This window comes from Symphodus melops (assembly GCF_947650265.1).
Source record: "Symphodus melops genome assembly, chromosome: 20".
Taxonomy (NCBI): Eukaryota; Metazoa; Chordata; class Actinopteri; order Labriformes; family Labridae; genus Symphodus; species Symphodus melops.
The window spans coordinates 1,716,209-1,734,081 of NC_136710.1; the positions used below are offsets into that span (position 1 = coordinate 1,716,209).

Genomic DNA, 17,873 nt, shown 5'->3' on the forward strand with positions numbered 1-17,873 from the left:
CAGTCAGATTTAGTTTCAGAATTGGAAAAGTTTAAGAAGAACGTCTGTCAGTTGTGTCATGGCTCCTCAAACCTCGAAGGCACTGAACAGCCCTTTGGGAAAGTCGAGATCAAACATTGGTTTGATGGAAGATGAAGACTTTAGTTGATGATAATGTCTGGATCAAATCGGCCTCCTTTGCTAGTAGAGGTGGTCGTATCTGCTTTTGTGACAGGTTGTTATTCCCCTCTAAGAGATGTGCTTGTACTGCACTTCCCTTCGACCATTTCTTGTCCTCTAAACTTTTCCAGTATGGCGCCAAAAACCAGTCAAGTCTTCTTATAATAGCGCTCTCAAATCGTTGGAGTTTGCCTCGAGTTTCATAAATCTCTCTGGCTGCTTCGAAACCAGACAAACTAACTGAGGTGGCTTCCTGCCAGGTGACTGTGCGGTACTATTTGGGGGTTTATGGAACACATATTTATGGCCCTATAATGACAATCTAACCAGGAACAAGATGTCAAAATAGATTAGTAAATCATTAGTTTTCCTTGTTATGCTAATTACCGCTGCAGACTGATGTAAGCTGCTGCTCATATTTGCTGCCTGGAATGACATCCAAATGTGTCCATGCACGACTGGAAGACATGGGTGTATTGCTTTTATAAGTCTACCGTAAGCATTTCAAGCCAGACCTCAGCAGAACTGATACTTCAGAATTGAGGGGCCCCAAATGTCCCAAAAAACAGGCGTCATCGGGCACTGCTAACGTCATCCTGTTAGCCTTACTCACACTTTGCACAAAACTCCTGAAAAAACCCCTGAAGTTTTTCGGGCTGAGCTGCAAGTTATCATGATCCCTATCTTGCTTGAGTTCATAGACTGGAATATTGATGACGTATTTTTGAAGGCCAACCCGGAAGTATCTTCTCCATGGGTGCGAACGAGAATTCGCCTATGGGATTTCTGCATTGGATTTTGTATCATTGCAGTAAACAATCTCTGTGTCAAACACGTCTCTGATGTGTAGCTGTTTAGTTCAGCAGAATAATCTTTACAGATGAACACCATTTACATGAAGTTTGAAGAGTTTGAGAGAAGTAGAAAGCTAACGTTATGCTACAAGCTAACAGTCGGCTAACGCGCTAATTACTTCACAAGCGTTAGCTTCCTTGAGGCTGTCACAGGCCGTCAATAGTGTCGACTCTCAGGCTGTTTTAGAGCAACAAAAAGCTCATGAATGATCTCTGAGTGTCGGTCTCTAAGAGCCTGTTAAGGTGGTGGAGTATTTTCCAGCTTCAGGTTTGCTGCGTTGACTTCTGACCTCCTACATGGCTGTGAAAGGGATTTCCCCACTTGAAGCATTTACGAAGCAGCTCAGAGCTCTTATGTAAATCCAGCCTCCCAGCTCTCACACTTCTTGGCAGTGCCAGTCTGGTTTGGTTAGCCTGGCTTTCCCTCCAGGGCGTAATGATAGGCTGCAAACCACAATGACACCCTGAACAGACCACTGCATGTGTGTGTGTGTGTGTGTGTGTGTGTGTGTGTTCGCTTCTCTTAAAGTGTGTACTAAATACCCGTCGCAGTCTGGAACGCTCCACTGGCAGCTCTAATCTGTCTGAATCAGGAGCCGTGGACTTGAGGGAACACACCTTTACACACACTATAGTGGGGACTCACACACACACTAAAGTGGGGACTCACACACACACACACACACACACACACACAATCTGGCGCCCCTGTCATCAATGCTTGGCACCAACTGCACACAGAGGGCATGTTAACACACAGCAGACACTGCTTCACGGCTCGGACACACCACGCCGTGTCCCAGTTAAACTCCACGTGCTGCCCTTTTCCATGCCATGCTGCCACTTTGTAATAATGAGGAATTCCATCGTTTTCCCCCCGTCTTGATTTGTGAGTTTCTTTGAGTCCGTGGGAAGCGTGGAGACGAGGGGATTCCGCTCCGATTGAGTGCAATAAGAGCACTTCTGTTCTGCACTCACGCTGCCTGCACACACACACACACACACACACACACACACACACACACACACACACACACACACAAAAGGAAAAAGTGGTACATGCGTCATGAGTGTGTTTTAGTCTCGAGTGTTCCTCGGAGGGTTGAAGGTTTCTGGGCGGGGTCGAGCTCTAATGTGTGTGAGTGAAGGGGGCTGGTGGTCTGATCTGTCCCTCGATATCCCTCGTCTTTGTAGTCGTTGTTTCCTTGTTGCGTCATCCCTGCCGTCAACACACACACACACACACACACACACACGCACACACATCTGGGAGAAAATACTTTAAAATAAATGTTTGAATAGACCACGGGACGTTGCCAATGTGAACAGACTTTAAGTGAATTTGATGGATGTCACTGCTTCATACTAAGAGGATATGAAAGTCCTGATACAAACACATAACAGGGTTTCACTCAGATCAGTCACATGTTCCCACCAAAAAAAACAAAAAAACACACGATATGAATCAAAATGACTCAAAAGAGTCATCAGCTAACATTTGAAAAACAAAGATATTTCATGCTGCGAGACAGAAGGACATTGTAAGGGTGACTCACGGCTGTAACAGTAAGACTTAGACGGCCTTTTCTTTTCATGCCAGCAGTCATTTTGTAATAAAGGCATGTTATTTGTAAATTTTTTTCCACCGGGTTTATGTTTTTATATTGGAGTGAAACCCATTATGTGTGATGCACAAGTAGCCAGACATGTGCTTTAAAGCCTCTTTAAGTGTTTTTAAAACCTCTTATTTTCTGTGTGTGGTTTCATTCTCTGTGTGTGTGTGCACTGATTGAGTGTGAAGTGTGTGTGACCTCTCTTTCACTGTTACCGCGGACACTAGATGTTACAATGGGTAAGTCTGTTGAATATTAAAAGAATATGTGATGTGTTCCGGCCTTCCATAACGTTGTTGTTAACCCGTTTTTTTTTTTTTTTTTTGCTCAAATTGACCATTTTTAACACGACCTGAACAAGTCGTGACCGGCTCACTACCAACTGACAAAACAGCAACACTGAAGGACATTGGGTTTAGGCCAGGCATGACCCTCCCTGAGTGGATATAACAAGATGAAAATATGCTAGCATTCTATGCTAGCAGATTATTAAAGTGCAACAAAGAAAATATTGAAAAGAGCTCGAAGCGAAGCAGCAGATGGATTCCTTCCCTTCGTATATAAAATATACATTTTGCAGCTGCTTTCCATTCTTGTGCCGTTCTAGGTTCTCTTTTGATGCCCGCGTTGTTCACTTTGTGCCTGTTCCCATCTCGACGTTTACCCGTTTCCATTGCCTCAGAAAGCCCATATACCGTGACCTTAATGCCACGGAGCCACCAGAGACAAGTTTTTACATGTGTTGACGTGAGTTGGCAAACCTCGCGCTGCTCCGGGATTCATTGGAAAAATCATGAAACGAGAATTATTCCTGAGCACGGAGGTGGGCCGCGCTGCACAGGCAAACAGCGCTCGCCGCAGCTTTTCATGTCTTCTTTAAAGGTCACGACAGGAGTCAAGATGTTAGCAGGAACTCTGGCTATCACGGTCCTCGGGCCCCATTTCAATAAGAAGAAAAGTTTTAGTATGAGAGATCAGTTTTCTCCATTAAGATGATAAGAAACAGACAACACTCAGCTGTCTTTATTCCTTATTTACAAGATGTTGTTGCTCCATTTAGCAATCCTGACCTCTGACCTCTGCCTGCTGTATTCGACCCAACAGGAAGAGGAGTTCATGGACTGGTGGAGCAAATACTACGCCTCGACTGGAGAGAAAAACAAGTACGGGACTTACCTGGAGAGAGGATTCGACACACTGAAGGTGAGAGAGAGAGAGAGAGAGAGAGAGAGAGGGAGATAGTATGTTGTATGTTGTTGAAAAATGAATCTGTAAATGTGAGTTTGATGGACCAAAATATTATACCACTCAGAAATAGTTACTAGTTTTCCTCACATTTTAATTTTCCTGATTTCAAACTGAGGGACTTACACAAAGCAGAACATGAAAGTGAACTTGAGCTTGTATTGAGTTTTTCTATTCTACTCCAAGCACTACTTCACATTCACACACTGACGGCAGAGGCGGCTGTGTAGCGCGGCCGTTAGCTATTAGCTAATCCCGTTCATTTACACATCGCCAAGGAAGCTGCAGGAGCGACTTGGAGTCAAGTGTCTTGCACAAGGACACGTGGGACAAGTCTTCAGGAGCTGGGGATCGAACCCCAAACCTTCCGGTTGAGAGAGGACCGACTCTACTTTTTGTTCCTGCTGTGGCTGGCATGTGTTTGAATGTGTGTAAACCAAATAAGGACCAAATGCATCCAGAAGATGAGGACAGTGGAGCCCTTTGTTCCATTTTCTTGAAACATTTTGCTCGTTAAATCGAACTTCAGCATTTAAATCACAGTTTTGCCCTTTTGCCAATTTCCTCCGTCAGTCAGTCCGTCCCTTTATCCTCCTCCTGTTTTCTCATGCCCCGTCTTCGGAGCGGGGCGCCGTTGACATTTTAGCCATTTTCCGCACAAACCGGGATGACTCACCCGTGTTGAATTCGCTTCGGGATCACGGCGCGGCAGTGGGACGGACTCAGGGAAAAGGCCGCTCTCCGATATTGGCAGGTCCAAAATTAGGATCTCGTCAATCTTTAGTTCTCGTTCTTCACTCGGACACAGTTCAGCCGCCGTCCCAGGAGCCCTTCAGCCGTCACCCACGCTCTCTTCAACCCTTATCCCCGTTCTCTTGGCCCCGGACGCAGACCTTTTTCATCCACAGTGACTCAAACCAAACATCAGTTTTCTTGTCTGATGCCCAAACAAATGACTAATCATGTCAGAATTTGGCCTTTTTATTACTCTGAAATTAGACCTCTAACCTCTCCCTTGAAAGCCATTTCACATGAGTGCAGCAGCTATGACTGTGTCCTCCGGTTCTTTGCTCTATTTTTCTTCCTTCATTAAGCTTTTTGTATGTTTTGCAATCATGCATTCATTTTCTGCATGTTCCTTTACAAACATGCTCCACATGGCCCCCGAAGACGAACTAGAAACTGCTTTTTTACAGAATTAAGACATCTCATCAAATTAGCATCGAACTCGGGACTCAGTGCCGCACAGAAGCGTTCGAACGTGAAGCCTCTTATTTTGGGAAATGTTCCAGAAAAATCAACGCCGTGCACTCCCGTGTGAAAGTCCATTTCTGTGTCTTTTCCCTGAGATCGAAACATTAGAATACGACTAAAATTAAGTGGTACAATAGAGAACAATAAAAGCTTGCCCAATAGTCACTGACCCTTGAAAGGCTCTTTCCATTAAACCATCTCGTGTGTTAGATTTTTTTTCCTCGTTCAGGAAGCCCATTAAATGGTTTCACCCGAGTTGATGGAAACACATCCAAGTTGCCGTTAAGTTTTTGCGACGTATCAGAACTTTTTTCTAAATTCTCTTGACAGTCGAATGGAAACTAGCAAAATGACCAATGAGTCGCTGCTTCCATCATCACTTTGCCTCAGTTTCACCTTTACCCCCTCCACCTACTTGGTTGCCAACGCCCCCCCCCGCCCCCCCCTCCCCTTCATTTATTCCCCTCTCTCCTTAAGTATCCTGTTCCTTTCTTTTCTTTGACAACCCCTCCACTCAGATCTGCTACTGTCACAAGGAAATGAGCCACTTTTTCCAACCTTTCCAACCTCCTTTACCTTCCTCTAACCCCACGCTGCCACCTACTTTCTACCTCTCCTGTTTCCTCTGCCCTTTGACAGTCTTAGTGTGGCGATTAACAGTTTTCCTTAAAATGACCCAAAGTCAACTCCCTCTCTTAATATCCTCACCTTTCTTCTCCCCCCCCCCCCCCTTTTTTTTCTGTCACCTTTCTGTTTTTGTTTCCATCTCCTGCTGCTTCTATAAACCTGTTGAATCAGCAATGTGGCGCTCTCCTCTGGTGCCACCACGGAGGTTGAAATTAGCAATGAAAATCGCTTAACATGTCAAGGCCACTCGAGCAAAAGAAAGATCTCTGGAAAAAGAAAGAAACCCCTCCAGGACACATCAAGCATCGAAGATGACAGTAACTTATTTTGACTAAGAATCCAAGTCAAAGCAAATTGATGTCAACAAATGTCATGTTTACTGTAGAATAAGGGTTTCTAAAGTCTAACACTGTTGATGTTCCCTCGTTAGGAGAGCCACTCGACAAGCCCCTAATTGGCCCCTAATTGGTTTCACCAGCACATTTCTTTCAAAATACTTTTTTTTGTATTAACTAATCATACTGTCCTTTTTTTTATCTGATCCATTTGTTTGTTTTAAAGTGCGTACAATAAATAAAAAATCACAGCAGGCCATTTACTGCACTGGATAACTCCATAGAAATATAAAAATATGAGGACTTTAAGTTCCAACTTCAAGTAGATATACATGAAAGTATTGAATGTGAATATTAGCTTTGTGTGTTAAACCAGAGGGGCTAAATGTAAAAGAGCAAGGCGGGCTTTTCACAGGTACATTATTGGTTAGCTGTAAGCTACATGTAGCTCGCTAGTCGAACATTCAGAACCTTTAAGAATCAACTGAGGCTAGTCCATTATTGAAGCTTAATGCTACAATGAGGCTAGCTCGCCAAAACTTTAAATTGTTGGGTTTTTGTTTTTTGTTTCTGTTGGTGGAACCCTACATTGAGGCTAACCAAACCAAAGTTAAAAAAAAGCCCCAACATTTCATTTTCATTTTACTGTAAGCTAGATGCTATACTGAGGCTTTGTAATTATAACAAATGATCTAACCGTGACATTGATTGGATGTACTGTATCATAGATATATTTACATGCTCAGGAAAAACATGCCAGGAAACTTTAAAAATGTCAAAATGACTGAGCCAGAATCGGTCTCTTGTCTTCTCGTCATGTAAATCAGGAACAGCCCCCCCTTTCATTCCACACTCATCTCTCTTCTTTCTTTCCCCCTTCAGTCTTTCTCTCTCGACAGTGGAATTGGTCAGCTTTGCATCTGTCGAAAAGAAGCTGCTGTTTCCATCCTTGTTTTGATTTGGTCCACCTCATGCTTTCCCTCGTCCCTCTTTTAACCTTTTCCCCTGGTACTGGGATCGGTGCAGGATTGGGACGTGCCGTGTTCCAGTGAGCCAATGTTTCCAGACCTGTCTTTCATTTTCATCATCTTCAGCTTTCTTCAGGGACTTCACACCTTAACCCCAACCCCTTTAAACCAATGGGATCTTTCAATGTAATCCCATCTTTTGGGTTTCTGTTGTAACCTTTTCTTGTTCTCGTGTAATGACAGCAGGAATCATTTTAGATGAGCGATTGCCATTCGATGATCATTCGTGTCAAACGTTCATGGGACAATTCACTCAATGGAATAAACATTGCACTCTATAAGCTGCTTTCTACTTTCCATTGCACATGCTTGAAAATGTTTCTTTTTTCCTGATAGGGTCCACTGGAACGGTGTCGAGCATATAAATGTCACATTTCACCTTCTTGGATCAGAAATGCCAAATACTAAGTTAGAGTTGACCTTCGTTGATGTTACAGGTGTCCTGACATCAATTTTACAGATGTCTCTTCAACGCTGATCTGAGGGGAAAATGCCTCAACAGATTTCTTAAGCTGCATTCGTTAGTCGCCACTGGGACAATTGGACAGCAAGGCTTTATGCTAAGCTAATGCTAGGCTGTAGCTTAGTACTCACGATACTGACATATAACAGGTATCAATCTTTTTATTTAGCACTTAGCAAGGAAACATTTTTAAACTGTTCCTCCAAATGGGAACGTGACAGATAATTAAATGAGTCTATCGAGTGGTTCAAGTCAGTTTTCTTACTTTGACTCTATTTAAGGAAATTGTATTAATTCTAATGGCCATGTGGGGAAACGCTCTATGCAAAATGGCCATACCTCTCGGCTGATTAATTACCCCAGTACGAACTCTCCAGAAGAGCTTTTGGTCCCAGTTGCTGGTTTCAAGAGTAAACCATTACAGCATTATGTCCGTTGGTTCAATAAGCTAATCTAACTTGTGGTTGACAAGTTGCGACCCGGGAATCCAACAACACGGTTGGAGGTAATTGCAATGTGCACCCATTCAATTGTCAAAAATGCTGATAATCTCTGGCTCCAAATAGTCTGACTTGATCAAGGTAGAGTAGGTTATCTCTTAATCGAATGGCGGTCCAGCTCCCGTAGTCCACATGTTCAAGTGTTCTGTGGCAAGAAACAGAACCCCCATTCGCAGCCAAAGGTAAAACCATTGGTGTGTCCGCGTGGTTACTAATATGGACAGTTGGGTACTTTCCAAAGCAGCCTCTGCCATCAGCGTGTGAGTGGAGGACTGGTTGGGTTTAAGTGGTCGAAAGACAATGAAAGCACTATACAGTGTAAGTGCAGCCCATTTACCATTTAAACATCATCATTGTGATTGTCAAGGACTCGCATCCATCAACTCTACGACCCGTCATGTTTTGTCTAAAGCCTCTCCCCTCCCTCTCCATCTCCCTGCTCCCTTGGTACTGGGTTTGGTGTTCACAAAAGTGCAATGAACCGCTGTTTCCAGACCTCGCTTTGGTTTACATCATTCCCTTCATCACTCTCTCTTTGTCCTGCTCCTCCCCTCCCCCCACCCTAACCCTGCTTTTCCAACCCTTTCACCCCTTCTCCACCCAGAACTTAGACCATATACCCTTCATCCACTCATCTCCCTCCTCCTCCCTTCTCTTTCCCCACATCGCTCTTTCCCCACAAACCTCTTTGTTTGCCTTTGTTTTTAATTAAAAACCAGTTAAAGTAGATGCAACACGTCCCTGCTGTGCATAACTTACAAAACCCACAAACTGTACATCATATAAGAAAAGAACGCATTGCAAAATCATGTCACATGAATAAATGTATTCGCATCGATTACTTCTGGGCGATAAAGATGAAGCAGGTTATCAAATAACAATTTATGCCTTTAATGCAACCTATTCATTCTGATTGGAGTCTTGATAGCAAAAAATAATACGATTAATCAGCAAATAATCATCGTATAAACACACGTGGCGTGCTTGAATCAATAATTGTTTGAATACTTTTTTTAAAAATCAGGATTAAAAGCTGAAATCCAATATTTAATCGTGATGTGACTTGCGGTGTTCCTGGACACCAGCCTCTAGTGGACACTCGATGAACTGCAGGATTTTGCAAGTCTGCATCGGCTTCGTTTTGTAAGACCAGCGGGGGGGCTGACACTTGAATAAAACACATTTCTCAGGTACAAAAAGAAGAAGATCAATACTTTTTCGTCAGATATAAAAAATACTCATCGGTCTTCTAAAACGCTGGTTTTTGCTACAGTGAACAACTCGTTTAGTTTGCCCTTCCAGCGACCGGCAGAGCTGTCATTATTCTGCGATACAGAAAAAAGGGAATGTGTGTTGTGTGTGTGTGTGTGTGTGTGTGTGTGTGTGTGTGTGTGTGTGTGTGTGTGTGTCTGTGTGTCTGTGTGTGTGTGTGTGTGTGTGTGTGTGTGTGTGTATGCATGTGTGTGTGTGGCTGATGTAAACAAACACGACTAATGAAAACGAATGAATCTTTTTGTGCTTCTGACACATCGACGTCCCTGCCCAGATACACACACACACACACACACACACACACACACACACACACAGCCTCATGCCAGCGCCCCTGTCGTGTGAGTGTAATAAAGTGTGTTGAGTAGCTTTTGGCTCCAGTTTAGCCTCAATACCAGTGGAATTCGACTGGCCGACCCTCAGCTATGATGCCATGTAGTGTAAATGTGTGTGTGTGCGTTATGTTGGCGACCTGATCGAAGCTGTTAGAAGTGAAGAGGGGGGCCCTGGACCAGTAGGGCCCCCCCGAGGGTTGACAAACTATAAACCAAAGCATGGGCCCAAAATGTCCAAATTTTGCAATGACAGTAGAAGTCCCCCTCCGAGGGGGCCCCACACTCACTCTTGTTGCCCTACACGTGTTGCATACATTGTTAGCATGAAAACCAAAGTTTGTCAATGACAGAAAATCAGATCATTTTCATTGGCGACGGTGGAGATTAGCAGAGAGAATCACTCCCATGATTCGCCGCCAGCCTCGATATCATCTTTTTGTTGTTATTGTTCTGATAGAGAGCCCCCTGGTGGTTGAATTTAGATACTGTGTGTTTGAACCAAGTTTCGTCCCACACATGCTGGACACAAGTCGCTCCTGTTCCAGAAGGCAGCCTCAGTCTCTTATGGAACACGTCTCACGTCTCTTCGTCCCTCCTCAGGTGTATGATCGTGAGCTGGAGAAGGTCGAGGGTTTCGAGGGTCTCTCAGACTTCTGTCAGACCTTTAAGCTGTACAGAGGAAAGAGTCAGGATGCAGGAGAGGACCCTTCAGTGGTGGGAGAGTTCAAGGTCAGATATGTGTTCTCCTGTATTCATACGCCGAACGAACATCGAGCTATTTCTCACACTGAATTGAATTCGACGACATTCAGCTGCAGCTTTGTTTTGTCTTTCTTAAAAAAACAGTTTTCTGACTTGTTGAAATGTCTTTGTGTTCTTAAACCTCACTTTTCTTAACCAGGGGATGTTTAAGATCTACCCTCTCCCGGACAACCCCTCGGTCCCGCCTCCTCCCAGACAGTTCAAGAAGCTTCCTCCGAACGGCATCGAGGAGTGTTTGGTCCGAGTCTACGTCATCCAGGCTCACAGCCTGCAGCCCAAAGACACCAACGGGAAGGTACGAAGAGGGGGCGTGACCCTTTTCACTCCTACAAGGCCGTTCAGGTACATTAAAGGTGCGTTTTTGTGTTTTCAGTGTGACCCCTACGTAAAGATCACTTTGGGGAAAAAGACAATCAACGACAGTGACAACTACATCCCCTGTACTCTGGAGCCGGTCTTTGGAAAGTACGTATCATCCTCCCTGAGCTGCGTCTGTTGTGTTCATGGCAGCTTGATTAGAAGAGGCAGCGTAATGAGTGGAAGTAGCTTAATGAATGAAAGCTGCAGATGTTCATCTTGACTGAACGAAGGAGAGGTGGGCAGATGATCCAGTGTGGCTGAAGATGGAGGCGGGGCCCTGGACTTTTGTTTTCACGATTTAAGTGGGTTTTTTTGTTTGATTTTTTTAACCTTTATTTAAAAAGGAAAGAAAAAAATCATTAAGATAAAAAATGTGAGGGTTTGTGTGCTGATGGTTTTCAGGGCCTCTTTTTGTTTTTCAAACCAGAAGGGGGCGCTGCACTCACACGAATCACAGCGACACAGAGCGAGCTGTTTGGATCAGCGTCTCCAGACTTCAAACCTTTAACCTGACCTGTCGTGTTTGATAGGCTTCAATCTTTAGACATCCAAATCCAAAGACTTTGATCGACGCCTGCTGTGTAATAAAAAGACTTCACTAGAACAGAGGAAAGAGAGACGTGTGAAGCAGCTGTGTGACATGAAGTAACTTTCCAGTTTTGAAGGATCAATCAACTCTTTTTATTTACATTTTCCAATAAAGTGACAGACAGTGATTAGGTCCAGGTCTGGAAACACACTCACTCCCCACTCCCTTCCATCTCAGGTCAAAACCAAACAGGGACATATAAGACCGACACATGAGACACAACCGCAGACAGACACTTAGACATATAAAGGCATAAAACAGATAAAAAATAACAAGGGTAAGTGATGTCATGAGAAACAACCGAAAAGTGAAGACGAACAAAAAAATATAATAATAAAAATGTTTTCTTCTCCAGGATGTTTGAGCTCACCTGCTCTCTTCCTCTGGAGAAGGACCTTCGCGTGATGCTGTACGACCACGACATGCTGTCCAAAGACGAGAAGATCGGCGAGACGGTCATCGACCTGGAGAACCGCTTCCTGTCCAAATATGGCGCCATGTGTGGCCTGCCACAGTCCTACTGCGTGTCAGTCCAGTCTTTAAAGATCAATCCTGATCCGTTCAGTTATTCTACATCAGACGGTTTATACGTTTCTGTTTCCACTTACAGTCAGTAACATGTAAGTCTCTCTCTCTCTCTCTCTCTCTCTCTCTCTCTCTCTCTCTCTCTCTCTCTCTCTCTCTCTCTCTCTCTCTCTCTCTCTCTCGCTCTCTCTCTCAGATCCGGAGTAAACCAGTGGAGGGACCAGCTGACACCTCGACAGCTGCTGATGCGAGTGTGTGAGCGGAGAAACCTGCCGAAGCCCGTCTACCAGGAGGACGTGGTCCACTTCCGAGGAGACCAGTACTCGGCTGCAGACCTCGGTGAGCGAGCGAGTAAACCAACACACGCGGTCACAAATCCACACAGCCGGCTGGGGAACAAAAAGAAAGGCCGGGAACATGTTCCTCGTATAGTTTAACTGTGAATAAGGAAGATCAAAGTGCCGGCTTCTGGTTCTGACGGCCGTTTTGGACGCCCCCCGGTTTGCCACATACGAGAGCAAGTTATCAACAGGTGTTGCAGCGATGGAGTTAAAGTTCAGCCTGTTAAAGATTCACACACGGATATGTTCCGTCGGTGAAGGTCATAGCGTGTGTGTGTGTGTGTGTGTGTGTGTGTGTGTGTGTGTGTGTGTGTGTGTGTGTGTGCGCGTGTGTGTGTGTGTGTGTGTGTGTGTGTGTGTGTGTGTGTGTGTGTGTGCGTGTGTGTGCGATCCAACATCAACATCGTGGTCGCCTTCCCGTTCAGCATGAAGCACTGCTGCGTTCTCTTTCCACAGTTGCCGCGGTTACCATGCGTCAGCCTGCTGTCCGTCAAAGCAGAGTTTCTCCTCTGTCTCTTATTTGTCTTCGTCTTCTTCTTCTTCTTCTTCTGCTTCCTCGTCTTCATGATTTGTTTCGTTTTTTTGTTTTTTCTTCTCATTCAGCTGTTCTCGTCTCTTTTTCTTTCTTCCTTGTCTCGTTCATGTCCCCCTTTTTTCTCTCCTTGTCTCCTTCTTCTCCTCCTCTCCTAAGTCTCCCCCCTCCCCTCCCTCTCACGGTCTCATCGTTTTCTGACCTTCACTAAAACCTCCGTTTGTGTGTGTGTGTGTGTGTGTGTGTTTGTGTGATGTCAGAGGACAAAAACGTGTCCAAGCGTCACCTCGGTCCCTTGAAGGAGCGCCTGTCGCTCCACATCTTGAGGAAGACAGGATTAGTACCCGAACACGTTGAGACCAGGACTCTGTACAGCCCTCTACAGCCCGATATAGAGCAGGTAACATGCACTTTTTTTTAATGTGGATTTTCTTATATCTCCATTTCTGCCTTCTGATTGGTTGTTCTTGCTGTCCATCAGGGGCGTCTGGTGATGTGGGTGGACGTGTTCCCCAAGTCCCTGGGACAACCCGGACCCCCGTTCAACGTCACGCCGCGCAAAGCTAAGAAGTAAGAGGACAGATAATGGCCGCTCGTGCGATGGTTAATCAAACAGTGATTCATTGTGACGATGACGGTCATGTGGTCGTCCATCAGGTTCTTCCTGCGCTGCATCATCTGGAACACCAGTGATGTCATCCTGGACGACGTCAGCATCAGCGGCGAGAAAATGAGCGACATCTACGTGAAGGGGTTCGATCCGTTTGATTCTCCTTAAGTGAGGCGTCGACGTGACGGAGAGACGCTGAGTGTCTGTGTTTGAAACTCTCTCAGGTGGCTCGACGGACACGAACACCACAAGCTGAAGACGGACGTCCACTATCGCTCGCTGGGCGGCGAGGGAAACTTCAACTACAGATTCCTCTTTCCGTTCCACTATTTACCGGCGGAGCAGCTCTGCGTGGTCGACAGGAAGGTACGGATACGTACATGATCAATACCGCTTCAGCTTCGCTACTAGCTGGCGGGTCAGGACTCAAACGTGGGTTGCTAATGTGAGCCAATGAAAAGTCTTCATTGGGTTTGTTATGTGAGAAACTCGCTCTGTAATTGTGATGAAAAGAAAAAGAAGCTTAAAGGACCAAAGCTGCTTAAATCTGGTCTTAAAGTTTAACACTTTGTCATTGACCTCTATGGGGATTTACTCCTTTAGGAAACCAGCCTCTAGTGGCCTGTTGAGGAACTGCACATTTCCTCCCTCAGACACTATACTTCATTTAAATCTCACTACTCCATGTCCTGCTTTAAAGACTTCATGTTCAGATATTTAGGGAACAACAGGGTTGGAAATGTTCAATAACAAGCTGGATTTTGAAAGGAGCGTTCCCTCAGTGCTCCTTCTGCACCCACCCACTCCCCTGTGTGCTCCCTCATAAGCCACGCCCCCTCACTTACATGCACGAGCGCCATTACTCCAGAAGTGGAGCTCAGCTCAAGAGGTAGAGAATGAGCCGGGAGACACAGAGGCGTGTGATTGGTTGATTAGAGAGCAGGGAGACATGGAGGCGTGTGATTGGTTGATTAGAGAGCAGGGAGACATGGAGGCGTGTGATTGGTTGATCAGAGAGCAGGGAGACATGGAGGCGTGTGATTGGTTGATCAGAGAGCAAGGAGACATGGAGGCGTGTGATTGGTTGATCAGAGAGCAGGGAGACATGGAGGCATGTGATTGGTTGATCAGAGAGCAGGGAGACATGGAGGCGTGTGATTGGTTGATCAGAGAGCAGGGAGACATGGAGGCATGTGATTGGTTGATCAGAGAGCAGGGAGACAAGGAAGCGTGTGATTGGTTGATCAGAGAGCAGGGAGACATGGAGGCGTGTGATTGGTTCATCAGACAGCAGGGAGACATTGAGGCGTGTGATTGGTCTATCAGATTGGCACCTTGTGGCAGAAATTGGTCGAAGTTTTTACAGAGTTACAAACTGATACAGATGACGGATTTTCTTTGTTCCTTTTTCAGAGAACCTGAGTTATTAATTTCTGTCAGGACCTAAAGACAAGTTCAACCTAAATCTTAAAAAAAAAAAAGGGGATCTGGAGGAAATGACAAAACCTGCCTTTAAAAATCAGTTTTTCTTGAATATTAATCTCATCTTTCTTAAATCTGATTAATTCCTACGCAAAAGAAAAATTGAATGAGTGTCTTATTCCTAGAGTAAAGTACTGATTTATAAATGGACAGATCCCGTCCAAGAGCAGAGACAATAAAGAGGTCTGGAGACTGATCTACAGCGGCCAATTAACCCCAAAAGAAAAGTGACGTTTTTACAGGAAAGAGGAGTGCACCAGTTGTTTTTAATTTCCCTCGGACTGATGTGAAGAACCATAAAATAACATCGCAGGCGAAAGAGCTGGAATAACAACACGGCTGTCATTTGCTTTTCTTGGCATGAAAACGAGGCCTCTTTAGCCGCCTGCAGTCAACGTGTTTTACGGCGGCGCTCCCTCCTCGTAGCAGCATCCTCAATCAGCGCGCGGCTGAGGAAGACGAGAGGGACCTTCATAAAAAAAAAAAGCTCTGCTGGGTGGGTGGAGGAGTTCCTCTCCAACACTGAGCGGCGTCCAGAAACAGAGTTAACGAAGCGAGAGGACGTCGTGGTTGGTGATATAATGACTGAGTCACGGCGGCGACTGATCGACGGCTCGATCAACACTCGCACTCCGTCGTCTTTATAGGTTTGAATCCAGCCCAGAATCCAGACGGCTCCTATTTCAGTGACGCTTTGACTTGACTTCTTACTTTCATCCTCAGACGGTTGAGTGTTTTTTTTAGGCGTATTCGTATTTTGTAAAATGAAAGGCACATCAGGGTTTGGAAACCATCATTTTGAAAACGTATTATTCAATGTTTCAATAAGGGCATTAAGGGATTATTTTCACTTTCTCTCTGCTCCATTTTTTTGGTCTCGACCATTTTTTTTTTTTTTTTTTGACACCAACTCGGTACCAGCTCGTAGAAAATGTATTTTTAATGATGATGGTTTTTATATGACCAGAAGGAAGTTCAGAACATCCATCATTCAATCCATTATCTTTACTGCTTTTTTAAATTAAAAAAAAAAAAAAGTAAATCCCAGCTGCCGTTGGCTGAGAGGCGGATTCGAACCAGGAACCTCCTGTCTATAAGGCGACAGAGCCGTACAGTTGATTTTCACTGTGCAGCTGTTTTGAATGGGACGCGTGTGGGACTTCTGGGTTTCCTGGAGCCAGCCTCTAGTGGACACTCGAGGAAATGCAGGATTTTTGCACTTCCTCATTGGATCCACTTTCCAACGCCGGAGGGTTGTCGCTTGGTTTTCTTGGCTCTTTTTCCAGGAGCTTCTCGGACTCATCGCACCTTTTTTTTTTTTTTTTTTTTCATATACTTTATTAATCCCGCGAGGGGAAATTCGGTTTTCACTCTGCATTTAATGGAGAGGTCTCAGAGTGAGGGGGCTGCCCACAGAGGGCGCCCCAGAGCGGTTGTTGGGGTTCGGTGCCTTGCTCAAGGGCACCTCGGCAGTGCTCAGGAAGTGGACTGGCACCTCTCCAGCTACCAGACCAATTTCCGGACTTGGTCCGTGCCGGGACTTGAACCGGCGACCCTCCGGTTCCCAACCCAAGTCCCTACAGATTGAGCTACTGCCGCCCCACCTTCACCTCCTGGCCAGTCTCTCAGCTGATTGAAATGAGTCAGCATCTCCAATTTGTCAAACCGCCATCATGTGGCGTCCAAACATCTCCTCCAATGAGTGATCCCACAGAGACTACCTTTACATCATCAGACAGCATACGGTTGTATCTCTTAAACGTTGCCCTTTTCTGCATTGAAAAGCCGCGTGTCCCTGAGATGATTGGATTCAACATTATGTCATCTGACTTCATCAATAAATAAAATAAACCCTGATGCCAGTCGGGCTTATTAGAAACGATGAAGAGGAGGAGAGAGAGGGAAGGAAGGAGAGGGACTGAACAGGACTCTCTACTTAGCACGCTGGCAACAAAACGGACGCTGATTGATGTTGTTAGATATTACAGAGAGCGGTTACACACACACACACACACACACACACACACACACACACACGCTCGTCTGACACAGCGTCGCACCCCTGCTTGTGACAGCTGCGGAGTGATAACTTAATGTGCTTGGACAGAGTTTGTGGACAAAGTGAGCCAGAAACACTCTCACTGACGTGTACGGGATCCAGCACACACACACACACACACACACACACACACACACACACACACACACACACACACACAGGGTTCAGTGTGTTTACTGTCATTGTTTGAGTGTGTTGTTATGAAGTGTGAGAGCATGGTGAGGATTTAGACTCAGATGTAGAGAGTCGGTGTGAAGTCACAACAGAGACGGGGCCGTTTGTCATCTCACGTGTCGTTTGAGCCAAAAACCTGACCGGGTGTAAAAAGAGCTTTTGTTCCCCAAATATCACTGACATTTTGAAACTAATATTCTGAAGGGGATTGGAAAAAAAAACGGAGTCCCAGACTTCTGTGGAAAAGTCTCAGGGGGCATCAAAAGGACAACCCAGCGCACAAAGCAGCAGTCCAATCATTTAGGGCGCACTCACACGAAGCGTCTGTACGCACGATCGTCCCCCTCTGACCTGTGCTCGCTCTGCTCCACAGAAGTCAGAAAAAAACGGAAATTCTGTTAGACTTTGTACTTTTTTAAAAAAAAAATTATTTTGAAGTTTGTGGAAAATCCCCTCATCAAGTGCTTCTAGAAAAGTTGCAGAGACACGTTGACATTTGCTGTGAATCCCAGGGGAACAATTTTATTTCAGGTGTAAAAAAACCCCCAAAAAACAGCAGCAGCACCAATAACAGCAGGAGAGTGTGACAGCGAGACAGAGAGGACGAGTGAGAGAATGGAAAGAGAGGGAGAGAGCATTAGCACAGAGGTGAGACAGGATCAGATACTGTCTGCCAAGCTGGTGTGAGTCTAGCAGAGGTGATAATAGGGCCAGCATAGTTACACTCACATAGACTCACCGTCTTTACTTCTAT

General features: G+C 45.2%; 1 protein-coding gene across 3 annotated transcripts in view; it reads left to right on the forward strand.

The window, feature by feature from the left end:
• Positions 1-17,873, forward strand: part of dysf (dysferlin, limb girdle muscular dystrophy 2B (autosomal recessive)) — a 56,494-nt gene that overhangs the window by 30,125 nt on the left and 8,496 nt on the right. For all 3 annotated transcript variants that reach the window (XM_079371036.1, XM_079371037.1, XM_079371035.1), the window contains 10 exons: positions 3,731-3,829; positions 10,286-10,414; positions 10,587-10,742; positions 10,821-10,912; positions 11,752-11,922; positions 12,118-12,260; positions 13,055-13,194; positions 13,276-13,364; positions 13,452-13,547; positions 13,629-13,770. In XM_079371036.1, coding sequence (XP_079227162.1) covers positions 3,731-3,829; positions 10,286-10,414; positions 10,587-10,742; positions 10,821-10,912; positions 11,752-11,922; positions 12,118-12,260; positions 13,055-13,194; positions 13,276-13,364; positions 13,452-13,547; positions 13,629-13,770 — 1,257 coding nt within the window. The remainder of the gene's footprint in view (positions 1-3,730; positions 3,830-10,285; positions 10,415-10,586; positions 10,743-10,820; positions 10,913-11,751; positions 11,923-12,117; positions 12,261-13,054; positions 13,195-13,275; positions 13,365-13,451; positions 13,548-13,628; positions 13,771-17,873) is intronic.